The sequence below is a fragment of the Vipera ursinii genome (genome assembly GCF_947247035.1).
Source record: "Vipera ursinii genome assembly, chromosome: Z".
In the NCBI taxonomy this organism is placed as follows: Eukaryota; Metazoa; Chordata; class Lepidosauria; order Squamata; family Viperidae; genus Vipera; species Vipera ursinii.
The window spans coordinates 85,093,285-85,121,021 of record NC_139517.1 but is presented as its reverse complement, the minus strand read 5'-3'; the positions used below and the strand labels follow the sequence as shown (position 1 = coordinate 85,121,021).

At 37.5% G+C, this 27,737-nt stretch overlaps 1 protein-coding gene across 1 annotated transcript; it reads right to left on the bottom strand.

The window, feature by feature from the left end:
* Nucleotides 1-3,225: 3,225 nt before the first annotated feature.
* On the bottom strand, nt 3,226-27,737 carry EFHB (EF-hand domain family member B; the record flags this gene model as incomplete). Its single annotated transcript, XM_083378713.1, has 13 exons — nt 3,226-3,424; nt 5,607-5,788; nt 7,343-7,561; nt 9,284-9,491; nt 13,938-14,092; nt 15,123-15,190; nt 17,332-17,415; nt 18,342-18,471; nt 20,520-20,630; nt 22,150-22,330; nt 24,844-24,987; nt 26,985-27,047; nt 27,645-27,737. The coding sequence occupies 13 exons, from the start codon at nt 27,735-27,737 to the stop codon at nt 3,266-3,268; spliced, it is 1,797 nt and encodes a 598-aa protein (XP_083234839.1). The 3' UTR covers nt 3,226-3,265.

Below are 27,737 nucleotides of genomic sequence, written 5' to 3'. Positions count from 1 at the left end.
CAGCTGCTCTTTGTTTAATCAAAGCCCTGAAGGTCAGGACAACAGTCTTTTCTTTCTGGACTGTACATTTAGGGCAGTATTTTCATCCACCACTAGATGTCAGCACCAGTCCATCTTTCAATTTTCTGTATTTCTTTCCCATAAACTTGCTGCTTCCATTTAGAGAGGAGGGTGGAACAAAGCCCCCCCCTTCAATTTCGGAGGATTTTTACTTCTGGGTTTTGTTTTTTTTCTCAGGAAATCAGTCAGGAGAAGAGATAAAATCAATATTCTTACCCAGTTCAGTTATGTTGTTTACAATCACGCTTAGTTTAGTGCTTTTTGGCTTCAGCTGCATGTAGCTTGGGCTAGATTCACGAATGATGCTAGCCTTTCTTCTGTTGGTTTTTGGAAAGCTTTCCCCAGATGTCCAGACCAACCACCATCTCCCCAGGATCGGCAGGGCTTGCCTCCTTCCTTGCCACTTTTCTGGGGCGGCTTTGGGCCCATTTAGGGTTTACAGAGAGAAATCAACCTTAGGGATCAGATTGTCTCGATCCCTTGGCTGTCACACTAGCTGCACAGAACCGGAAGTCTTGAATGGATGTGTTTCATAATTCAATACATCATGTGATGTAACAGATGTATATAATGCACTTGTGTGAAATAAAGAAATGTTTTCTGAATTTTGGTTTCTGCAATTTTTGTTGCTTTTGTGTGGACCATCATTCTTAATTGTCAACATTTTTGTTGCCACTCCTGTCTCATAATTCTTCAATTAACACTTAATTTAATGCAGGCATGTCAAACACAAGGCCTGCGGGTCAGATCTGGCACCCAATGGGCCCATATCTGGCCTGTGGGCCTGCCCCAGAGATAGAATGGGACCAGCCCTTGCCATCCCAGCCCGAGGCCAACCCAGCCAGGCTCCCCCCAGGAATGCACACAGGAGGAGATGAGTGTGCAGGGGCCAATGGTGCCTCTTGAGGACAGGGGAACTCCATTCTTCCCATTCGCCAAGGCCATTGCAAGTGGGGCAGCAGGCGGGAGGCTCATTCCGTGTATCATGAAGCTGGAGGATGAGGTTGGATGGTGGGTGAAAAGTGCACAGAGGCTGAAGTGTGGTGTCACCCCTGCCCCACTACCTGCCTTGCCTCACCTCACAGCAACAGCAGCAGGTGGAGGCAAAGGCATGGGAGGGCACATGATTAATGTAACATGTGGCTGTGTGATTCATCATGCCTGCAAGCAACCAAAAACTAGATGGTGGGAAAGAGTAGGTGAGTGACATGTAGCATGTCTGGCAGGCTGGATCACATGCCTCCTCCCTGTGCGTCTGCCTTTGCCTGCTGCTTGGAGGGCTGGGGTGGCGGTTGCAGTATTCGGACTCACTTGTGCTACACAGGCTGTGCACACCTTGCAACCCAAATCCACCAGTCAAGATCCCCACGTGCTTGCTGCCTCCTCTGCACATACCTGGTGGGGTACCCAGCTAGGTTGGCCAGGGCAGTAGAGGCTGGTCTCTCACCATCTCTGGGGCAGCTCCATGGGACAGATATGGGCCCATCCAGCCCGCAGGCCTTGTTTTGACATTTCTGAAAACTATTTGGCTAGTTGCCCTATCTGTGCATCAGCCAAAAGGAGTTGTGAGAAGTTGCTCACTCAAAACACTGAATTTCCTGAGCTTTATGGTAGCTATATTAAAGAGGAAATCTCTATGGACTTTATAATATAGCTACCATAAAGCTCAGGAAATACAGTGATTTGGATAATAACTTATCTTTCTTAAAACAGTAATATATACATACACATAAATAGTAAGAGAAGGTAGAATAAAATACAATTATTTTGGAAAGTCATTTATTAAATATTCTCCATAATATATACTGTATGTGTATATATATATATATATATATATATATATATATATATATATATATATATATATATATATATATATATATATATATACAAATATACAAATTATTCAAATTGCTAATAAAGAATTTGGGAGGCTAAGATGATCATTTCGAACTCTTTATGTTCTCATCAGTTAGTCATACCCTTTATCTGAGATTCGAACCTGGGCTGATTATATATATCAGGCAGTGTTTTAACGTCCTGAGCCACGGGTTCTTTCTCCCTTTTATTAGCTGGAAGGCAAGGCAAATGTATGTTTAAGTATTTGTCAAGGCTTTCAGTTATATATATATATATGGATCTTTGGTCATTCGGGTTTTTCCCCGCGTAGAATTGAAGGTGTAGGAGCAACGTTTCGACGGAATCCCATCCATCCTCCTCAGGCTGGTGGCTTCAGCTTCCTTCCTTCCTTCCTTCCTTTATATATATATATATATATATATATATATATATATATATATATATACATACTATAAAAAATAATACATACATACACACACAAAAAAAAGAGAGAGAGAGAAGAGAGAAGACGGAAATTTCATGGAAGAGGAATGTACTCAAGAAAACTGCCATTCATGACTAGCCTAGTAAATTGTTATTTTATTTTTTATTTATTTTAATTCCATTTATATCCCGCCCTTCTCCGAAGACTCAGAGCGGCTTACAAGCTTAGCAGTAGCCTTCATTCTATGTATATGCCTGCTTATTAGGGCTTTCACACACACCCCAAGCGGCATTATTACAAAGTCAGCTTAATTGCCCCCAACAATCTGGGTCCTCATTTTACCTACCTCGGAAGGATGGAAGGCTGAGTAGTTTATGTACAGTAGGTTCACTGCATTGAATAACATAAAAACAATTTTGACAAATGTCATTAGATTTGGTGTACAGGTCTATCAGTGTTTGAGAGAAAAGCAGGAAAATAATGCAACTAGATTCATTGGGCTCTCAAAGTATATGTTTATTTCCAATTTCTGGAGAACAATATATGCAGCCACTATTCTTAAAAATAGCATATTTTTTGAGTGAGATAGAACATTTATAATAGTTCTGAAATTAACAATTTTTTGCCTGATGACTATTCTGACAAATTTTCTACCTTATTTTAGTTATTTTATGTTTTGAAATAAATGGGTACTATTTTGGGTCTCATAATATACAGTACATATTTCTTCTTTTTGGACATTTAATACTTTTTCAAAATACATTTTGAAATGAATATGAAACCCAATTTAATATTTTCCATAAATAAATGTCTTCATATGCACTACACGCAGACTCTCAAAACCATGTCATAACAGGAGAATTTACTGCAGTAAGAAAATATTCAATCATAAATATCACATAATTCAATGGAGAATGGTTATCAGCTGGTCAAGTGTAATGCCTGCATCTCATCTAGTACATTTCTGATGGATTCTACACAAACTTTTCCTCTGTGATCTTTCAGGCAGGCCTGCCTCCACACTTCATCAAAGCTTTCATCTGAAAGTTTCACACCAATGTTGCGCAAAATGTCTGCAATCTGTGAAATAACATATAATATTGTTAGTTCTTTGAATTTTCACATGCATGTACATATACAGAATCACTCATATATGTCTCCCTAGTCCTAGTCCAGCACTATCTCAAAAGTAGACAAAAAGTGGAGCTTTCTTGGATCATTTTACAGTATATCTAAGCTGATAGCCATGGAATAGTTGAGACTCTACACTGAAAGCCGAAGGGCAATTGAGTGAGTATACATGCCAACTGTCAGAAAAAACAAAATCATGCATTCAATTTATTTATTTATCTACTGTACTTAGTTATTTGGCCACTTGAAATACTAATGACTCTAAATAGTGTACATACTGGTCATCCATAAATCAGATTAAAAATATAAATGTCAAACTATCTCAGCATACAAGTAATCCTCAACGTACAAATGTAATGGGATCTGGCCAGCTTGGTCATATGTTGTAACAGTCATAAAATGGTTCAGTCACATGACCAATTCAATTTTATGACCTTTTGTGTTAATTATTTAGAGAACCGCTATGATCACTAAGCAAATATTATGGTCATTACATGAACTAATGGTTTGTTATGGATATGGTTTTACTGAAATGTGAAAGTAAGTTCTGTCATAGGTTGTTAAAAAGCATGGTTAAGTGACCGTGGGGCACTGCAATAGGCAGTAAATGTAGCTCTGTTGCTGAGCATCCAAAAGTTAATCATGTGACTGCTGAGAGAGCCCAACAATAAGAACTTTGAATCTGGGTCATAAATCCCCTTTTTCAGATCAGTCGTAACTTTGAATGGTTACCAAGTGACATTTTAAGTCAAGGAGTATCCATATACCAAATAAATATGGAACTTCACTTACTATACCAAAACCCAGAATCTTATGTCAGAGGAAAAATATTACAAAACCCAATTTCCAAGAATCTATTAAAAACATTAGGTAAGATTAGCTAGCTTCCATACACCATACAGGTATAGTCAGATTTCCCTCATCTCCACCCTCTTCTATGAAAAAGAACTTGGTGCTCCCCCTGCTGATTGATCAGAAAGAAGCATTTTCTAGTTTCTATTATTAACTAGAGCAGTGTTTCTCAACCTTGGCAATTTAAGATATGAGGATTTCAATTCCCATAATTGACAGCTATGTTAAACTTACAAGATTGAAAAATACTGGCCTATAGAACTAAAAATAGGTAAACCCAAGGAAGAAAATTTAGGATAAGAAGAAGCAAAATCTGGCCCTATACATCAGGGGTTATTTTCAGTTCTTCAGTTGTCTGTAGAGATTCTCAGTCATTCGGGCCATAGTTGTCTCAAATGTGCTTTTTCAAAAAGCAACTGGATTGTTGTTCTTTTCTTGAGGAAGAAGAACAAAATGTTTTGCTTCTTATCCAAGAAGCTTCATCAGTTGTGATGGGGGGGGGAATGGAAATGGAATGATAAGTATTGACAATTGAGACTGGATGATAAGTATTGACAATTGAGACTGGATGGTGGGAGAATGGAAGGCTAGATTTTGACTGGATGGTGGAAAGGGGGAAATGGAAGGATTGTATTTCTTTGCAGTCCTCTGGTCGTTAGCACTCTCACTGAGAGCTCTTTAGACCACATGGTTTATCTTTGCCCTCAGGGTCACCTGAATCAGAGTACAAAGGATTCTGGAATCTTCCTGGAATTCTGCAAGGGCTGCATTGTAGACTGAAGAGAGGTGATGTCTTATTTCTCCTCTATTGAGAGAGGGCTGCTCAATGTTAATATAAGTGGCCTCTTTTACCCCTCTTTCAAAATCCACATTTTGGATTGAGAAGCCCATCCAGTCAGAAACTATCCTTCTATCCCTCTCCATCCAATCTCAACTGTTAGTATCTATCCTTACATCCCCTCCTCCGCCCCGCCATCAGAACTGATGAAGCTTCTTGAATGAAAAGTGAAACGTTCTGTTCTTCTTCCTCAAGAAAAAAAACCATCCAGTTGCCTTTTGAAAAAGCACCTTTCAGATAGTTCTTCAGTTATTTTTCCATTTGCATTGTGATTAATACATTAAATCTGCAGCTGAGGACCTTTTTTAGTGTGAAACCTTTTTTGTTAAAACAGTTGTACTCAAGATTGGTACAAGATGATTATCAGACATTTTTAACAGAAATGTCACCTACATTCTTCTTGATAAGATAAATTATGCTATATGTTTGAGATATAACTACCTCTTCCTTTGATCTTATCCTGAAGAAGTCTTTCTCATAAACCCCTTTATTACTACTGACAGAGGGGTATAACAGTGCATACATAGTTGCTTGATCTCCATAATTAGTGGTGTCACTGATACGGCGAAAACGAGGAGCCGGAATATCTGAACGAATGGTTGGAATACCATATAGGGGGTAAACTGTGTGAAAACATATTTTAAAAAGACAAGAGAAAAACATTATGGTGCAGTTAGGAATAACAGAACTAGATTAAAGCATATCCTTTTAAAAACTCCCTTTTCCGTGCCAGGTTTTTTGAAACCCATTGAAGATAATATAAAGAGCTTCTCTTTTTATTTTTGTATGATTTTACATTTTTTGTTGTACAATGTCAATCTACAACTGGAAATAGGAATGTCAGTGACAGTCAGTAGTTTCAAAATGTAAGAACAAGTGGTGCTTCAATCACTGGGTCAAGCCCACAATTTTACAGTACCATAGACACCTCTAATTAGAGGCATAACTAAACAAGCAGTACTGAAAAAACAAAGTTCTCAAAATACACTGATCTTGGTAGGAAGGAACAACTCTACTACCTAGTTAGAGTCCTCCAATATTATCAAGGCCCCTTTGAAAGATGGAATATCAGTGATCTTCCTATTTTTGTTTTTCATTAAAAATATTTTTCTCACTGTGAGCAAAGTAATTTATACCAGTTCAAAAGGCTGATCTAGGTCAGCAATGATGTGGACGATTAGGAAGGTTTTAGATCTAAAATCTCTCCCATCATTCCTATTGCTTTATCCCTGCCATTCCAGATGTCAGACACAGATAGCCTCAGAGGCTTATGGGGGAGGGAGATAGCTGACTGATGGAAAGGATATCTTATATCTGAAATTTGGGCCTTTGGATTTCCTCCACCAAAGAGAGGAGGTCAGAGGATAACATAGAACTACCATCTTAATGTCCCTCTGAAATCAGAATTTTCATCATTCTTAAATTTTGCCTGGATCATGGACCATATTTGCAACCTACCCCAACTCATACTTATGCTATTAGTCTTTTTCCAGAAAATATGCATTTCAAATATTTGACCTAACTACGGTAGTATCTAATTTTTGAACATTTTACTTTAATATTTTAAGGATAAACACATGCAATATTTGCTTACAAACATACTATGTGTCTCAGGGATACCCCAATTTCAGTCTACAATAGGCTTATGGAGATGACTATAGGACCCAAACTTCATTATGAAGATGTTACAGAGAAATCAATGTGATGAAGGGTTTCCAGCATTCCCAGTAACAAACCATGATGCCACAATAAATAGATTAGCAATTGCTCTCTTAAAAATCTTTAGAGATGAGAGATAAAAATCTCACTTAAGTTATGTTAGAGTTATGGGAGTCAATTAAATACTGCTATTTGGATGGCAAACCATCAAAAAATCCGAAGCTATAAAATGGAAAGTTAACAAACAGTCTCAGATAGAAGGCAATGCAAAACCATTTACATTTTATTGTCAAGAAAAACAGGACAAAATTATTCATGGAATCAAGCCTGGTTTGAGGAAGTATGTATTTTAAAATAACAATATAACTATTATACAGATGCTATATTCTCTTTCAAAACAACTAAAGAAAGCAAAAGAGCAACAACAGATCTTTAGGAGACTGATTAATAAGTATGTTAATGATATATTCGAACATTTATAACCTGGTTGTAAAAGAATATATAGCTACTTTACATACATGATGAAGGAATGCCACCTACAACTGCGTTATATTGAGAAGAGGTTGTGCGATAATCAGAAAATACACGATCAGTTGGTCTTGACAGTGTTCTAGCTGTTTTTTCTAAACTTCCTGGTTCCATGGGTACAAGATCATCCTGCTTTAGCAGTGCATTTTCATTAACTTTAATTTCTGAATCATTTGCTGGAATAAGATCAAAAGGAGCTGGTTTTTTCCCTGTGAACAATGAATAAAAAGAAAAAAAAGAAAGGTTACTTTTATGGAGTGACATAAAAACTATAAAATAGCACAAAATGAGTAATTTTAGGAAGCTCTAAAATAAGTTCTAAGGCTATAAACAAGGTACTTTTTTGAAATGAAGAAGTAATGGGGTTATGAACACTTAAATGTAAGGGTCCAGCTTCAACCATGTCAAAAGAAGAAGAAAAATACTGGTCACATATGGATACAAAAGTAGACCCGTTATTTATTAATTTAATTTATTAATTATTATTAATTAAAATAATTTCAGAAATTTATATGGCTGCTATAATGCCTCGGGGAGGGGACCTACAATACAACTGATCATACTGTACAGTAAAAGAACAATTCACCCAAACACCAGAGGGAAAGCAACCATTAAAAGTCAATCAAACATCCCACCCACATTAACCCAACACTTGGGGAAAGCAGGGCTTTTTTTTGGATGGAACCTTGTAGGATATGCAAGGTGGGTTGTATGACATGAGTGAATTCCGGCACCTTTTTCTTTTACAAAAAAAGCACTGGGGGAAAGAATCAGATTTTCAGAACAATTTTGAATATGGCCAGGATGGAGGTCAAACCTATCTAATTGTCAGTTCTTGAGGTGGTAATGGGACACCCCTAACTGCCAGGAAGGTAGTAGTACCCTCTGAATGCTAGAGTATCAGTGAATCCCTTCTCCTATATCAGACATGTCAAACACAAAGCCCGGGGGCCAGATCCGGCCTGTGAAATGGTTTCATGTGGCCCGCAAAGCCATCCTGGAAACAGTGAGGGAATGGTCCCCGCTGCCTTGGCCCTGGCCCAGAGACCCTCCTTCTGCCAGAGACCCCCAGATCTGTCCCACTCCTGCCCAGGCACCCATAGGCACCCATGATGCCAATGATGTAGAGCTGGCCATGCCCACCCAGTAGGCCATACGCACTCCAGCTGCGCCCACCCAGTAGGCCATGCCCACCATGGCCATACCCACCCAGCCCCTCGAGGGCAACCACAATGCTGATGTGGTCCTCAATGAAATTGAGTTTGACACCCCTGTCCTACAGTATATGAAGGGAAAAATAGAACCAGCCAAGGTTTCTTCTTGAGTGATGACAAAATAGCTGAATGGAGCTCCCCTATTGTCTCCCCTCTCACTATTTCAAGAAAGAATATATACTCTACTGTAATATGGTCTACTTTAATAGTAATAGAAAAATAAGGAGGAAAAAGTGTGCTGATTTTATGATGATAAGTGCCCTCTACAGGCCTCAGTTATGGGGAATTAAACTATCAGCAATAGTTCTTGTCAGCAAGAATCTTTTTTTCATCTGTTGCTGAAGGACATTAGTCACCTGAAGTTAATGGAAGAGGGGGAGAAAGAATGAAAGAATAAAAATCTTCTCTAACTTCAGAGTTTTCCAGTTGTCCAAACTACAATTCTGAACATTTTTCACCCCAAGGAATGTTCAAAGTCCAGCCAGGGGATGCCAAACTTAGGTCCAGTCATTTCACACTACTATTTAAAACCAAAAGTAATCCTATGCAAGGTCCGCATGTAAGTCTCAAATTTAATCCAAAAGAAAAAATGGTTATTCTTGATTACTACAAATTCCAAATCTTTAGTTTACTTTATGAAATACTCAAGAAACGCAAGTCCACTGTATTGGTATCAGATTGAATAATATAAATTATCATTTAATGTTGGCCACATACCTTTTGTTATTATTTTTTCTTCATACTCTTGAATAGCCATTTTGTCTTTCCAGTTAAGAAAATTTGCAAACTCCAAATAGTCTATAAAACCATCTTTATCCAAATCACAGTAATTAAATAAAGAATCCAAAAGTTCATCATCCAAGTCCAAGTTAAGCTGACAGCATGCCTTCTTCAAATCTTCTCTGCTTATTTTTCGATCACCATCCTGATTAAATATGATAATATGAATTTTAAAAACAAATTTCTGTGTGCCAATTTCCTAACAGACTTGTGAATTAATACAAGAAATTATACTGTGGAGACTGAATATACTAAATTAAAACACAGCGTGCAAACATAAATTAAATTGAATTAAAGGGTCAACTGAAATAATATTTTAGATGAACTAATAACAAACCAATGTACTTTATAAAGTCAGTACAAAGGAATACAATAGATATAGATAATGTCTTCTTTCAAACTGAGGCACACAGTTGATATGTTTAAAACTATTTGAAGGATTAGTGTTTACAAATAACTTTGTTTTTCTACTTGGATAAATTGAATTCTTTCAACATTAAATAATATTGAAAGACTAACTGAAGCTGAGCTCAGGTTCTGACTTGACCACTTCCATGTTACTCTCTTGGTAGTACTAAATAAGTGGTTTGTCACTACTTTCTTCTGGGGATAATTTTTTTCCTTTCTTTTCTTTGCCTATCTTATAATCCAGGACCCCATAAAATTCAGAGACTGCTTAAAACATTGTTTACGTTATGGGTTATAAGAACATATATATTCACACCTTTTAAAAACTGCATGTCTTTTTAGAGACAAGCAATATATCTGAATTGTTATTATATAATAATTAATAAAATATCTAAAGCATTTTAATTAAAAAGGAACAGGCTTTTTTACAAAGAATTACATTTACAGTATGTTTAATGTCCTGCTTTCTTTTTTTATATAGACTCCTTCAAAAAGATACATTTTTTAATTGTCAGCCCTATTTTCTTTGCTTTCTTTTCAGCTCTGTCTGCCACCCACTGGGACATTTTTGAATTACTCACAGAATAAGCTTAAATTGCTTCATAACACAAGGACTATCTGTATGCTCTTTTCCATTGTAGCATAAAATATCAGGCTCTCCGTCCAACTGTGTGTATATCACCATCATATCAGTATCTAAACCATTGGAATTCAGTAAGGCCTCTATAATTTATTTTTCATTCTTTTTCTGTGCTGTTACATCAGCTATAAAAGTATTATGCAGTGCATAGTTGGTTAATTTTGTGTTATAGTGAGTTAGATTTACATGGTTAATTTTCCTCTAGGGATTATCATATTGTGCTGCCATCATGTGGTCATTTTGGGAACTACAATATGTTCTGTTCATGTTAATCTGTTCAGTCAATCCCTCCCATTTTGTGATGTATTTCCTCCTTCTTGTTAATCTTGAATATTGTATCACTTCCTGGACACCATTACATGTGGTCTGCTCTCGTGGTAGTACCATTACTGTCTTTGACCTTGAAATACAACAGTTGGAGTCAGAATATTATCTAACATACTCACACAACCCAACAGGTTGGTGTAATTTAAATTATAGCTAGCAATAGTCAGATAGACAGACAGACAGATAGATAGTCAAAGAGCTACCTAGATCCATACAGATTCTGATATCATCCATCATTAAAAATTACAAAAATTTAAATAAACAAGGAAGAACAATGCTTGAATGTTTTTTCTTTTGGATGATACAAAATATATATTTTGGATAAACATATTTGGATGTACACAGTGGTGGGATTCAGTCAGTTCGCACCAGTTTGGCAGAACCAGTAGCTAATTTTTTGTTGCCAAGGCCCAGAATGGACTTCCAGAAGCGGCATCCATACAGAGAACCAGTTGTTCACATATCTGAATCCCTCCACTGGATGTACTCATATATATCCAGAAAGAAGTTTCCCATGCATCCTAACTCAAGACCTGGGGAAAAGCCAGGTTTTCAAAGACTCTCTAAACAAGGTCATAGGGAAGTCATACAGATCTCTGGAGAGAATGCTTTTCTATAGAGCAAGCATCACACACAGAAGGCTCAATTCCTGGATCCAATTAGAAATAATTTAATTGCCAAAAAAACAGTGCATACCCACTCTGGCTGATTACACAGGATGAAAAGAAACTATCAGAGACAGGTATTTCTTCACACACTTACAAATCCTAGACAAGGTCACTGAGCAAGTCAATGACTGAGATGAAATAAGAAGAAATCCATCTGCTCGTGGTTGAAAAATCTGTGACTCCAGCCAACATTCTGAAACATGAATGATGCTAGGTACTATAGTTCAACAACATTCGGTTAACAACAGATTTGTATGCTGTTTACCACCTATTTGTTTACCAAATTTTCAATAGTTGTTCTCCAATTAGTTCACAGAAAGTTTAAGTATAATAACCATAAATATATCAAACTGCTTTCACTAAATTACATTGTTGTATATTATCAGGACCACATGGAAGTAACAGACAGGATTCACAGCAACAGTCTTTATTGCGAGTAGGCAGGAACAAAGGGACAATGGAGCCTCCGGAGCCCCCTTAAATACCTAGCCAGGTAAATTCCCCAAACCAATCCCCACATCTGGAATTCCCGCCGAATGCTGGCCAGCCAATCCGAGCCTTGACTGGCGCCACCTGTTGGTTCTAGTGGCTTGCTGTGATTGACAGTCCCCAGCATACACAATATATATATAATTTAAATCCTCTTCACTGGGATATGTGTAAGATACCAAGATTCACTAATTTGTATGATAACCTCTCTCTACCTACCTATAGACAGACTTCATCTTAGTGAAAAGGACTAAACAAGATACATGGAAGTGAATAAAGCCTCATGGCTGGCGTCTTACATTACACTTACCCATGATGTGTTTTCTTAGACACGATTTATGTATTAAAATGAATTGTATTAAAATCATTTGCTCAACAAATGATTGCTTGTATGATGCATGAATAGCAAAAGGTATCTTTATTTCAGGGAAATAGCTTCAGAAAGTCTACAAACAGTATGTGAAGGAAAAGGCTCTCACTGTTTGCTCCCAGCAATTGGTATTCAATTAAAAGGGATATAGAAAATGTCTCTGCATGAAATGTTGATTTTGAATTGCTTATGTATACACTAAACTATATATTTCAGATGTTTTATTCTGGACACAAACCAAAATAGATCTGTTTTGTTTTAGGTATGGATCAAAATATAGTTGTTCCAGGTAGAAGTGAGTTCTATTTTAGATGCTATAATTGAGTGTTCTTGTTTCTTGCAAATAGTAGTCATCTTTTAAATTCTGGCCCAATACAGTAGTCATGTCCGTATTGTTATTCACTTAGGCTTGGTTGTGATGATCAGAGTGGAGTTTTGGAGTAAAGTATCAGGCATTTAAAGAACACATAGTATGGAGGGAGCCTTTCTACATCTTTTCCAATTTTGACTTAGTGCAACGGGCTGGGTAGTAGTTTTAGTGAGATATAAAAAAAATGACTTGTCTGTTTATTCACTTAGGTTCAACTCAGTCCCTTTTGAGTTTAAAACTGATAGCACTGTCGATTCTAGAAAGACAGACCCACACCTACATCCATCACCACTTTCAATAGAGTTGTTTCTTTTTCTAGTTTAAACAAAGTTTTGCTTTTAAGGCTTCTTTCCACTATTATCCCAGTTTAGAGTTAGTTATGTATATTCTCCTAACTATAGACCCTCATTATAAGCCCTCCATGAACAAGCCATGATTGGAACAGCTGGACTGACCAGAAAGCTAGTCAATGGAAAGGCAATGTATTTATTTTATTTTATTTTAATTCCATTTATGTCCCACCCTTCTCCGAAGACTCAGGGCGGCTTACAAGCTTAGCAGTAGCCTTCATTCTATGTATATGCCTGCTTATTAGGGCTTTCACACACACCCCAAGCGGCATTATTACAAAGTCAGCTTAATTGCCCCCAACAATCTGGGTCCTCATTTTACCTACCTCGGAAGGATGGAAGGCTGAGTCAACCTTTTTTTTTTTTTTTTTTTATTTTTTTTTTTTATTTTTTTATTGAAAAGTTTTATAAAATACAATTTTCCTGAGTCAACCTTGAGCCTGGTGGGACTCGAACCTGCACTAATTGCAGGCAGCTGGTGTTACTTAAGGAGGCATTAGCCCACTGCTCCACCAAGGCTCAATGCCAAGCTTTGTTGGTCAAGGCAGGGGAAGAATATTTCCTGCAAGGAGGCATACCATGACTACTTCGCTTGAGGAAACAGTGATGTCACCAGACAATGTTGAAGTGGATGAGGCTGATGGAGGTGCCAGTGTTGGAATCTCTTTCTCCCCAATCCCCACAAGCAAAAGAGGTGGTGATATTCATGTTTCATGTAGTTAGCCTACCATTGTCTATGAGCAAACCATAAGTCAAAGACAAAGCTCAGAAGGCTATGCTACCTCTTTTGAATTTGAGCTCATTGCCACAGGGTGGTAGTGATTATCATCTTATCAGCAACTACCCCTTATCAACTGAGTGATAAACTGAAGTATTTCAATTTTGGCTGCAGGATTGAGGATACTGGAGTCTAAAGTTTCATACATCATTCACCAAAAAAGCTGTTATTGCTAATATGAAGTCAGTTACCTTATCATAATGCCGAAATGCATGCAATAAAGTGTCAAAATTGTGGTAATTTGCCTTTTTTAAATTTTGTCGAATTGCAGTAAAGACAGCGCGTTCTCTGTCTTTAGTCTTAAGATATTCACTCGGAAGCCGGTTATGAAGAAGGTCCCCAACACCTAAATAAGAGATATATTCTATCAAAACTTTTCTTGACCATGTTTAACTGCTCTATGATACTTCCAAAATGCTGTTCTCAAAATGAATTGCACCATAATACAAATATATCCATATTGGCTTTATCAGTAAGCAATAACTATGATGCTGTTTTCTTGTCTCTACTTTAAATCTCTTGACTCTATTTTAAATCATATCCTTCCATCATAAAGTTCTATCAGTGAATGTACAAGAAACATAAAGGAGTCCATCAGTAACAACAAAATAAATGGTTAAATGTAATAAAAAGTTAAGGAAATGACAGGAAGCAAGAAGAGCAAGGTAGCAGAAAGAAAAAGAAGATGTTATCCAGGCATTGCGATTCAAAGAATATAGTTGAAAAATGCTTAGTGAATACAAGCTGAGAAATTAAGGTCGTCTTATACCAAAATCATATCAAGCATAGTACAGGAAACTCCATAGGTAGGGGATTACCACAAAAATATATTTTTAGATGATTGCTTCCTATTTTATCTCACAAGGAACATACACTAAACACACACAAAAAAGGGCCTCTGAGAATAATTGTAACATGCAAGCAAGTATATATGGAGGCAGATGTATCTCCAGTTACTCAGGTCACAAATAATTCAGAGCTTTACGAGCAAACATCAGCCTTTGGAACTCTGCTCAGGAGCAAATGAACAACAAATTAAGCAGCACGATATGTTCATTTGTTCTTTCAATTTCTAGACTCGCAGATAAGGCACAAAACAAAATATTTTGAGGTTATGAAAGTGAGCCTTGAATTATCTCCTTTAACATTTAATTTGGTAAACACCCACTTCAGTTCCTTCATTAATTCTAATCTAACATGGCCAGTGCCAGAAGACATTAAGATGAAGCCCCGGAAAACAAAAAGTTGACCATTTTAGAATAGATGTACCAACTTCATTACAGGGAAGAAGAGAGTATTAATTTTCAGATAATAAAATAAAGCCAACATAATATTTCAAGGGTGTAAAACATAAGAGAAGCTATTTTTATGCTTGCCGTATTCTTCAGGCCGAATAAGTATTCCAAATGTGTGGTCTGGAGGAACATTAAGTGTATCTGCTAAGCTGAAAATGAAAAAAAAAACTGCTTTCAGTTTTCAGTGAAGTGTAATCTTTGTTTTAAATAGAAAAGCTTTCTTTATTTGTAAAAGAAAAATCTTTAATGAAATATGGCTAAATTGGTCATGGCGAAGCCACCATGCCTTGGGTTTCCTTGCCTACTCTTGGACAACTGAGATACAGAATAAAATATAGATAATATCTATTATGGGTACCCTTATTTTCCTAATTGGTTTATCATGTACCTTTGGTTTACTAATTGAAAGTAATCGATTAGTCTGTCCATTCATTGTTTTCTTGCTTTTTCTCCCAGAAATAATACTGAGAGATAGGAACTGAAAGGATTTCCGGACATAATCCAACAGGCACATCCATATAATTGGATATGCCTGTTGGAGCAGCTATCCTTAAAAAATAAAACAAAACATCCTTCCCCCAAGTGCTCACATGGTGATAATTTTGTAACATACCCATATTGTACTCTTAAATTTTCAAATGTGCCTTCTGGTCCAAGATTGCAATCCCTGGGCAACACTGAGAGAAAATAAATCTAACGAAACTTTAGTTTGATTTTCTTTTTCTTTTTATTGCCTACATTTATTTTGTTTACTACCATTTTGCATAAAGTTGTTAACCCTAACAAGGAATAGCATAATGGTTATATATATCTTTATCTATATAAGATAATGGTTTCCCTGTCCACACATGTCCTACTCTAGGGCATGGTGCTTAACTTCGTTTTTTGACCGAGGGAGACAAAATTGTCTGAAGACATTTTCCGTGGTCATGTCGCCAGCATGACTATATGCCAAAGGCGTATAGAATGCTGTTACCTTCCCACTGAAGTGGTACCTATTAATCTACTTGCACTTGCATGCTTTTGAACTGCTAGGTGAGCAGAAGCTGGGGCAGGAACATTGTATAGTGCTCAGGTTTTGAAACCACACTGTCAGCTTTCCAGCTGATAAGTTCAGCACCTTTAATCATTGAGCCATTACGCCCCCTTAAATATATACATGTATACACTATATGTATAAATACATACATACATATATTTGTATATATTTAAAGGGGCATGATGGCTCAGCGGTTAAAGGCACTGAGCTTGTATGCATACACATGTATACATTATACACATACGCACATTGGGCATCTCTTGTCAACCTTAATATCCTAGTAGTATAGGGGTCTCTCATCTTATGAATTATATCCACACAGTTTGAATAATTACTATCACCTCAAGGCCATTTCATTCCCCATGCACATTTCATCCTCACAAGCAGATCCCAGATATTAATTAAAGTGGTTCTAAAAGTTTCAGAGAGTATGTTCAATCAATCACTACACAGCCAAAATTAGCTAACTGAGCTATGAGAATGCCAGTCAGTCAGTGCTCACTTTCTCTGCTTCACTGTTACTAGCTGTTGACTACTATCCAAGACACTCATGGAAGGATTATAATGAGCCCTCAAGCAAATTGTAAAGATAATGTTATTCGGCAAGTTATTCTGTGTAGTACATATTCTGGAAAATCCTTATTGTGCAGCAAACCAACAATGCTGGTATTGTTTTTTATTGAATTAGGCTGAGTAAAATGCAGCTGAGCTGGCAGAAACATAGCAAGCTTCTTTACTAACACTCCCCACATGTACATACAGATTTTCACTGTTCATGAAGCAAAAGGTGTTCACTAAGATACTGTTTTTCAAGCCTATGCAAGGTATAGCAAACCAGAATTTGAAACGTTTTCCTGAGTTACTGTAAAATGGTTTGTCCAAGAGAAAGCAAATTGTCTACAAAAGAATGCAGTAGATGAGGTATAGCAGGTTGTTGTTATTATTCCCTAACTGCTGCAGACAGTAAAAACTATAAATTTTAATACTCTGCAGCATATTGTTGATATTGACATCATGGTGCCAGGTAAAGCATGCATAACAACAGAGGAACAGGATAAAGTAAGGTCTCTATCTGAACCAAGCTGAGACAAGGCAGTGTGGTATGCTACATGATTATGAATGCTAGCAATCTGAGTTTGCCAAGATATGTCTAGCTCCAAACAGTTATTGAACCAATATGTAAATAAATTCTTATAAATAATCAATTTATTTCTAGAAAATCTTAATGCAGACTTCTCTTAGTTGACTTACGGATCATGAACTTTTCCAACCTGAGGCTGAAACTTTTCATTGAAATCATCACTTATTTTAGACACAATTTTTGCTGATTTCTTCCTGTAGAAATTAAAAGGAAAATAGAGGAATAGAGGAAAAATGGCTAAATCACAATAGCAAAGAAGAACAAAGATTTTTTTATGAATCCTATGGGGAAAAAAGAATAAATTTTGACATCTCTCTCAAACTACATTATCAACAGGTTTTGTAATGCTGCAACCAGATAAGAGGTAGTGTTCAAATTCTGAATTAATTTTCAATATCTTACAGTGCCAAATGCTATACTAACAAAGTCAAGTATAATTGATTTAATGCCATTTTTGTAACATTGTAATTAGGGAACAGGCTTAGACAAAGTCAGTAAACAAACTGGATCAAGTCAACTAGAGAATAAAATATTGGCTTCCAACTACAATCTCTACTATGAAGTATGTGTTTCATTTTGTTGTGTTAAACTCCTGCCAGCTTAACTATTCATTTATCAAAACATATAAGCAAAGAACATAGACATGAATAAGTTGTGTAACAAAAAGGGTGACAGGATTAAAATAGCATTTTGAAAGTCAAAGCATTTTAAATCACTGGGCCTCCAACACAATTAATCAGAATCTCCTGAACAAAAACTGTCAAGACAGATTCAAGTGACTGAGAGGTACCAATTGTCACACAAAAATCATATTATTTCTGAATGCATACATTTTTATCTCTTAAACAACATATGAAAGGGCTGAAAATTAAAAAGAGCAAGAGAAATTAGTTAAATATTTCTCTAAAGCAGATGCACAACTTAAGACCCCAGAATAGCACCCAGACCTAAAATGTCTTTGCTATGACCTCCACATTTCAAACTATATATAATTTTAATATGACCAAAAGAGAAAAATAATTCATGGTGATTAGTCAGGTTTATGATTAATAACATTTGGACCCCTGACACTATAATTTAATTGATAATACAAAAGTTATGAATTCAAAGCATAACTTACATCTGCAGATCATGTAACCAATGTAAAGTTCTCCCAATATTCCGGCCATCATTAAAATGTGGTGTTTCTTTACCATAAAGATTAAATCTGTTGAATGTGGATGGATTATATTTTCTATTCACTGCCTCTCCTGGAGAAAATAGGACATGATCATTTATTGTCAAGGCTTTCGAGCTGCCAGGTTAATAAGCCCTCTACTTATTTAGCATTCTCAAGCAACATAAGGTTAGATGCAAAAGGTTTATTCCAGAGAATTTGGAAGCTTTAAGTCTAAGGAAGCTGTCTGCTTCAGTGCATTTTGGAATCCTAACCTTTAAATATTAGTCTTTAAATTTAACTTGCAGCCTTTCCCTCCCATCTTTTTAAGTTAATAGACATGTAGCTAGTTGAAAGATTTTGCCATTTTGCCATTACTTGTTTACAAATTACAGTTTTCTGCATGAGATTCCAACCTCATCAGTTTCAGCTATTTTGTATGAAAGTGCTTTACTCTATTAACAAAAACAACAGTAAATATTTTGGCCCAAACTACGGTAGTTCCAAATTATTTTAAGGATGTTTTGGGGTCTTTCAAAAATGCTATGAGAAGGATGCCATTGCATCTTCAAGTAGGATTACAGGAACAAGTCAAAAGAAGAAAATGTTTTCATCTTTCTGTTGTTTGCAAAACAAGAACATTTTAAATGCAGCTAGAGGGGACAAGGTTTTCTGAGCCACATTATCAGATTACGAACCAATGAGACATAAATTAGAATAAAATATCTTTTCTCTAGACTGATCCTAACCAATTCTTGGGAAACTGTTCTTCATGTTTTAATCTCCAGGCACTAATTACCTTAGTTTCTCTTCTCTGCACTTCTTCCAAGTCTCGCCATCATTTTTATAATGAGGTGACCAAAACTGGATGCAATATTCCAGATGTGGTCTTGCTAAGGTTTTATAAAGTGGTTCTAATACTTCACATGATCTCACGTCTATCCCTCCATTTATGTAACCAAGAATTTCATTGGCTTTTTTGGTTGCTGCCACACCCTGTTGGCTCACATTTAAATGTTAGTCCACTAGGACTCCAAGATCCCTCTCACAGTTACTGCTTTTGAGCCAGGTTTCACTTAATCGGTACTTGTACATTTAGTTTTTCTTGCCTAAGTGTAAAACTTTATTTTTTTTCTCCATTTTCAGCAGTCTCAGTCAGCTACCACTGTACCCAGACCTCTACTTCAATCCCAGCAAGACTATTGCCATTGAGAAATGCTACCTCAAGCCCCACATTACTGGTTTTTGCCATCTCAACTGTTTTCCATCCCATTTCTTCTTCAAGTCGCAAGATTCATTCTCATGATCCTTTGGAAACCTATCTTTCCTAGTCTCACAAGACATGAATTAGAGAAGGAATAGTGCACATGATTTGGAGAATGAGGTCTTAAAAAGCAACACCAGAACGGAACTCCTGCTGTTCCACAAATAGTATGCCTGTTCTCACAAGACCTGGGAATGTTTCTGAAGATCACAAGAATGGAAAAATGAACACACAGGTTGGAGAATGGCACAAAATAATAAAGTTTAGTGGTATGGGGCTTGCACATGGTTTGAGGTGGTATTTCTCCGTGGCAATGGCATTGCTGGGACTGAATGAGGGACCTGGAGGTCTGGCTGACACTGTTAAAAACCCCAGGACACTATTTCAGCTCCAATCCCAGGACTGTTGCTGCCACATGCCTCTGTGCAGGGCAGTCAAAAGGGGACATAGGCAAGTGGGGAGAAGATACAGTATCCCTGCAGTCATAAGTGTGGGTGAGCTGCCAAACATGATCGTGTGACTACAGGAACACTGCAGCAGCCATAAGTTCAGGCAAAGATGGTAAGTCCATTTTTTTCAGCATCCATCATAATTTTAAATGGTTGCTGAACAAATGGTCATGAGTTGAGGATTACCTGTAACTGATCTTCCTATGAAAGAAGTGTCAGAGCTATGCATTCCTGTCACCATTTCATTTCCATTTATCAAATATATTAGTATCAATTTAACAAAATCTTTAATTCAAAAGACATTGCAAGAGAAGTGTTAATTTTATTCCTTATTATAAAATGGAAAATAACCATGTCTTTGCAAAATAAAACTATGATCATATTTACATCTAGAGCTTCTTCATGATATTTATTTGTCCTTTTACTCACCAACATAATAATCATTGTGTGTCAAAACATATAATTCATGTCCTTCCTGTGCTTCCTTTTGGACTTCATCAAATGTCTTTCTGGGATTTATAATGTCTGCAGCAGAAATCTCTGAAAATAAATCAATGCATGTAATGAAACAATCTAATATAAATCAATATTTATAAATACAACATTTTTATTCATATATTTGGTTCCACAGTTTTTTATTTATATAACTGCAGAAAACCATACTGTGTAGCCATGCACAAATGAAATTTATGTATCATTGAGTAACAGCAATATATATATCTGTATGAATCATTACGGTATTTTTTATAAATTAAAATGTTTTAAAGTACATTTTAATAAAACCCTGAATACAGTGAGAGGGGAAAAAATGAGGACGATGTGCTTTTAATCAACACAGACATCAACAAATGTTATGGCAAGAACACCTTCTAGAATTTTTCTTCATTCATGCTCTCAAATTTATTCACTATTTGATTGGTTTCTTTATACAGTATAATTATTTTCTCTATGGGTTTATTTTCATTATATTTTGAAAATAGTTGATAAAAAATATGTCTGAAATCAGTGCTCTTATCTGAAGTTCTTTAGTAGATTTAGGTCATATAAAAGCAACCGCCATGCATAAAACATGCATAAAACACCACATTTCCTATCTGGTAGACCACTGACAGAGATATTTATATATTTATTCTTTTATCAGAAAGAATATGGTTATTTTTCCCCAAGTCCATCAGGAAAAAGGAACAGGGATACTGAAACCCTCTTTACCTGAAGAGAACAGGTCCAATGGGAACTGGCCACAATCACTGTGAAGTTTTGTTTCAATGAAAGGATTAGGCTGAAAAAATTATTCTGGCTTTAAAGGAAACTTGCTGGCATTTAGTTTGGAAGATTCATCAAGCCAAAAGACATTTCAGAGGCAACTTTTAGGGGCTGGAGGGAACATAATTTACAAGAGGAAGGCCTGGCTATATGATTTTCTTCTATTTGGTGGATATAGCAGGATTGGAGCAACTTGAAACACATGAAAGGCTGAATATCATTTAGTAGTCAGCTCTAAAGATGGTTTTGCTGAATATGTTAAATATAAAATGCTTTCTTGAACTTAGTTTAACTATCCATTGCAACTTATTACTGTTTATGACTCAACATTGTGTGTGAACTACATCACAAGACTTGTTCAACAAATCAGGGTTAATAAATTATGGGATAGCATAATAGATCAATCTAGCTTAATTGTGAGTATGTCTGGAGCCAACAGCAGCAAATTAAATGATTGCTTTTGATGTTCAGAGTTTATCTCAGAATACTGTTTTTAAACAACCTAATTTGAGAGCCATTTTTGTCTAGTGATTAGGGATATCAGGCTAAAAGGAGTTCTAATCCTGCCTTAGGCATGAAAGCTGGCTACGTAACTATGGGTCAGTCACTCTTTCTCAGTCACTTCACAGGGTTGTTCATGTGGCAAAAATTGAAAGAGAAAGAAGTAATAAATATATTCACTTTCTTGAGTTATTTATAAAAAAATAATAAAGGTGAGATAAAACAAATAAATTATTCAGTTCCATGTTAAATTATAGCATGAAGTGACACCGTATTTTCTTACTAATTTTCCTACCTCTTTTGACTGTTGTTCCAAATCGAGTATTATTCACATCCAACTCTTTAGGCAATCGCAGGGATTGATCATGAGATTTCCCAAGAGGAGCTTGACAGCTACTTAAGTAGACAGATTCTTTCTTTTCTTTAATTTTTTGTTGGAAGTATGTTTTAGGAGGTGGATTTGTTAATAATGATGCCTGAAGAAGTTTTATGCCATATAAAATGTATTAGTTCTGAAGTACCTTCTGTTATGCTATCACATCAGTTTTATTAATAAAATGGCACAGTATCAACTACTAATTTGATTTAGAACAGGGAAAAAATGTGAGTGATTTTTTGAAGATACTGTTATCCTTGTGTAAACTAACATATTGAAATTTCTTCTAGTTGTTCGTCACTTCCAATGTTTGTTATGTATTATTCAAAACATTTACATTTAAATATAATAAAACAACAAAAATTTCAGACACACTGGTTGTAAAATATATCTATTACAAATCATGTGATATCATTAAAGCTGTAACTAATCCTTCATTTTTTTAAAAAAATTATTACAAGGGGGCAGTGGTGGGATTCAAATACCCGTATATACTTGAGTATAAGCCGACTCGAGTATAAGCCGAGACCCCCAATTTCACCCCCAAAAACTGGAAAAAGTTATTGACTCGAGTATAAGCCGATCCGCCGTTCTGCAAGCCTCCGCCGCCAGCAGAGGCTCGATCCGCCATTTTGCAAGCCTGAATACACAGGAATACCCTGTGTGGCCGCGGCTCTCGGGGAAGCCCTGGCTGTCCGCTTCCTCGCTCCACGCTGCCATTCGGGGCCCGTGCGTTCCCCGGGCAAATCGCGGCGCCCAGCAGGCGAGGAAACACGCCCGCTCCAGTCGCCCCCCCTTCCCTCAGGAGACGCGAAGCAAGTGACCGCCCGGAGCTTACCGAGGACTTGCGCATGGCCGAGGCTTCGGTACTTCCAGGATCGCGCGCACCTCTCCCAAGCCGCTGCCGTCCGGAGACCTGCCGAAGTTTGGGGAGGTTTGGGCACCTCCCCAAACGTCGGCAGGTCTCCGGATCTCCGTGCCCTGCCTGCCTGCTTCTTTCCACTGCGGAAAGAAGCAGGCAGGCAGGCAGGGCGCGGAGGTCCGGAGACCTGCCGACGTTTGGGGAGGTTTGGGGAGGCGGAAAGAAACAGGCAGGCAGGGCGCGGAGGTCCGGAGACCTGCCGACGTTTGGGGAGGTTTGGGCACCTCCCCAAACGTCGGCAGGTCTCCGGATCTCCGTGTCCTGCCTGCCTGCTTCTTTCCGCTGCGGAAAGAAGCAGGCAGGCAGGGCGCGGAGGTCCGGAGACCTGCCGACGTTTGGGGAGGTTTGGGGAGGCGGAAAAAAGCAGGCAGGCAGGGCGCGGAGGTCCGGAGACCTGCCGACGTTTGGGGAGGTTTGGGGAGTTGCCCAAACCTCCCCAAACGTCGGCAGGTCTCTGGACGGCAGTGGCTTGGGAGAGGTGCGCGCGATCCCGGAAGCACCAAAGCCTCGGCCACGCACAAGTCCTCGGTAAGTTTTTTTTGTTGACTGGAGTATAAGCTGAAGTGGAATTTTTCAGCCCAAAAAGTGGGCTGAAAAATTCGGCTTATACTCAAGTATATACGGTATGTGAACAACTGGTTCTCTGTGTGGATGCCGCTTCCAGAAGTCTGTTCTGGGCCTGGGCAACAAAAAATTGGCTACCGGATCTACTGAACTGGTGCAAACCAGCTGAATCCCACCACTGCAAGCAGGGCCGGGGGGATGATTCTACCATACTCGATTTTACAAAGAGCTACTGTAAATCCCTGGCTGATTGAAAGATTGCCTCTGGTGACAAGGAATATATAGTAGAGGTGTTATGAATACTGCAACCTTAAAGAAGGTGGATTTTTTTTTAGAAAAAATATATCCTATTATCTATGTGTTCCACGCATAGACACTGAGTGAAACATATGTAGATAATTTTATTTTAAGAGTATCCTTCATTAAAAATGATTTACATAAATTGGAGCAGGTGCAGAAAAGGTTAATAAGAATGATTAGGGGATAGGAAACTAAATTGGGTTTTCTGGGTATCTTAGATTTTTTAAAAGGCAGTTAGAAACAAGGAAAACTAATATAAACACCTGAAGGAGTGTCAAAACAAAGTCTTCTTTGGCATCCCAGAATAATTTAAGTTACAGGAATGTAAATTCTGAATGAATGTTAGGGAAAACTTTCTGACAGTAAAAGCAGTGAACCCAACTGGTAAAAAGATATCATGATGTATTCAAGTGAAATATTGGCAGCCACTTGTTCGGGCTGCTTTTATTTGCATTAATGAATAAATTTTGGAAGTGAAGGTCTAAGTGGTCTCTTCCAATTCTACATTTTTATGAACTTATTGCTCTTCTTCCTGTTAACCTTATTTTTCTTGATTTTCACTTTGTTGTTTAATGGAGCAATCATTTCAATAATCAAAGTATGACAAGACTATTTCTGGCTTTGGTTTATCATACTTACATTGCAGAGATTTGACTGATATAAGTTATGGAAATACCAGCTATAATTTTACACAGAAAGTCACATTTCAGCATGTCCACCAAGGGTTCCTTATTCAGAACTAATTAAGACTTTTTCACATAAAATAAAATTAAGTATGACCTTTGCTTAGAAAAAAAAAAGAATATATATATACTGTATATTCTTACATTCTCTGAAGTGGTGGTTGTTATTCCATGAGTCAAATATGATGCAATGTCAGGATCATTTGCTCGACCATAAAATACTCTTTCTTTACCTGTAGGAGGATTGCTGGTATTTCTAAACTTTTTTACAACAGATGGTGTAACTGGCTACAAGACAACATGAAAGACATTTTAAAGTATACATTCTTATAAATACTTTTATTTAAAAAATAGACATGTATTAACTTCATTAGTTCACTTATACCCAAAGACACAGAATAATAATACTTTTATTAAAATTTGCTAAGATATTGCCAATTTGTCAAATTTTACAATGTAGTTCATTGAAAGATATATTTATTGAAAATGAGGGTAAAGAGAAAGTCATATATGACATTGTCATTTAATAGTCATCCCCAAATTGATATACTCCAGGAATGTAAGCTATAACTCATAATCATCAGCCAGCCTAGGTAAAGGTAAAGGTTCCCCCGCACATGCGTGCTAGTCGTTTCCGACTCTAGGGGCCGGTGCTCATCTCCGTTTTAAAGCCGAAGAGCCAGCGTTTGTCCGAGGATGTCTCCGTGGTCATGTGGCCGGCATGACTAGATGCCAAAGGCGCACGGAACGCTGTTACCTTCCCACCGTAGTGGTCCCTATTTTTCTACTTGCATTTTTACGTGCTTTCGAACTGCTAGGTGGGCAGAAGCTGGAACGAGTAACAGGCGCTCACTCTGTTACGCGGCACTCGGGATTTGACCTGCCAAACTGCCGACCTTCTGATCGACAAGCTCAGCATCCTAACCCACTGAGCCACCACGTCCCGCGTCAGCCAGCCTAATTACATATAAAACATTTCAAGCAGAAGTAATGTCTGTAATATTAATATTTTCACTGATTGCTGACCTACACAGGATCTTGACTGCTAGTAATGTGAAAACAGAAATATCTTTTAAGAAACCATGTCTTACACATCTTGATTGTTCTGAAGGTATATCTTTGTAATCTTTCATTACAGTATCAAACAACATGGCATGATACCACTGTAATGAAAGATTACAAAGATATACCTTCAGAACAATCAAGATGTGTAAGACATGGTTTCTTAAAAGATATTTCTGTTTTCACATTACTAGCAGTCGAGATCCTGTGCCATGTTGTTTGATACTGTGATGAAAGATTACAAAGATATACCTTCAGAACAATCAAGACGTGTAAAACATGGTTTCTTAAAAGATATTTCTGTTTTCACATTACTAGCAGTCGAGATCCTGTGTAGGTCAGCAATCAGTGAAAATATTAATATTACAGGCATTACTTCTGCTTGAAATGTTTTATATGTAATTAGGCTGGCTGATGATTATGAGTTATATATATACGTGTGTGTGTGTGTGTGTGTGTGTGTGTGTGTGTGTGTGTGTGTATTAAACTGTTCTCTAATTGTTTTCCCAGTGGGTAATGAACCATTGGTAACAATCATTTAAAAAAACAGCTTAAATATGTGGAATGGCTATTCTGGAACAACTGTCCTAAATGTTCCATCAGACCTGCTATTCATACATACATATATACATACACACACATGTATGTATGTATGTATGTATGTATGAACCACTTTTTTCACATTTGCACATGTCTTTTAAAGCATCTTCAGGATTCCTTGGCATGATAGAAGACTTTTTCCTAAAAATACTAAGAGAGTCCAGATCAAAATTAATTTGGCTTAATTTAATTTATTTTGAAGTATAATTATAGTTAATGAGGAAAAACATGACATATTCAATAATTTTTCCCACTATCAAATAAAAATTACAATTTAGTACCAACAATCTGGCACCAATAAAAGCCAACCTCAGAGAGTAGCAAGGATTCCACAGTTGTCCAAGTGTTTGAGATATCTGGAACCTTTGGGTCAGCCATCAATAAACACATATAAGTAAACTATGTGTGTTTGAAATACACATAGACATATTAAAAACCTTTGGTCAGCCGTGAACTGAAACAATCCACAGTGCAGCCCTGACCTACATGAATTCTCTTATATTGGAACCTTGGGTTGTGATACCTGCAAGAGTGAGTCAGATGTGTCTGTATCAAATACACACACACAAAAAAAAAATATGGTTAGATGGAAAGATGGTAAACTGAAGAATCAAGATACTCACTCTGGGTAGGATTTCAGTAAGACAAGTGGCAGCAGTTTCTCCAATTGGTATCAACTTTCCAGCCTGCAAAAAGCAAACAAGTAAAACCACATAGGCAAGATAATTTCCTTATATGGATTAGATAGCATTTATTTTTATTTTTACTAGGTTCTGGTAAAGTTTGGAGGGTCCCATCCCAGAAGACCATCTAACATTAGCCCGGATTTTTGTTACTGTAGAATTTACAAGGTGTCTAGGTTGTGGTCTGGCTCCCCACTGCCATTTTGCTCTCGCTTAAAAAAGTTCCTCAGATGTTAGCAGATGACAACGACCTAGGCCAGGTGTCGGCAACCTCGGCTCTTTTATGACTCGTGGACTTCAACTCCCAGAATTCCTGAGCCAGCATAGCTGGCTCAGGAATTCTGGGAGTTGAAGTCCACGAGTCATAAAAGAGCCGAGGTTGCCGACCCCATGCTGGCTCAGGAATTCTGGGAGTTGAAGTCCACGAGTCATAAAAGAGCCGAGGTTGCCGACCCCTGACCTAGGCAAACAGTGTTTGTCGATCTCCGCAAGTCTTCCTTTGGGCAACGAATCACACGCGAAAGTGTTGGGGCAGCAACTAATTCCAAAGTGGAAAGACCGCGATGGTGGCAGAGACGAACACAACATATAAATACTTACTGTGGGGAGCTCAGGAAACCGGTCTATAAATTTGCCTTGATACACTTGCCTAACCGTCCCATGCAGCCCCTTAACGGGCAGCCCGCCCACCAT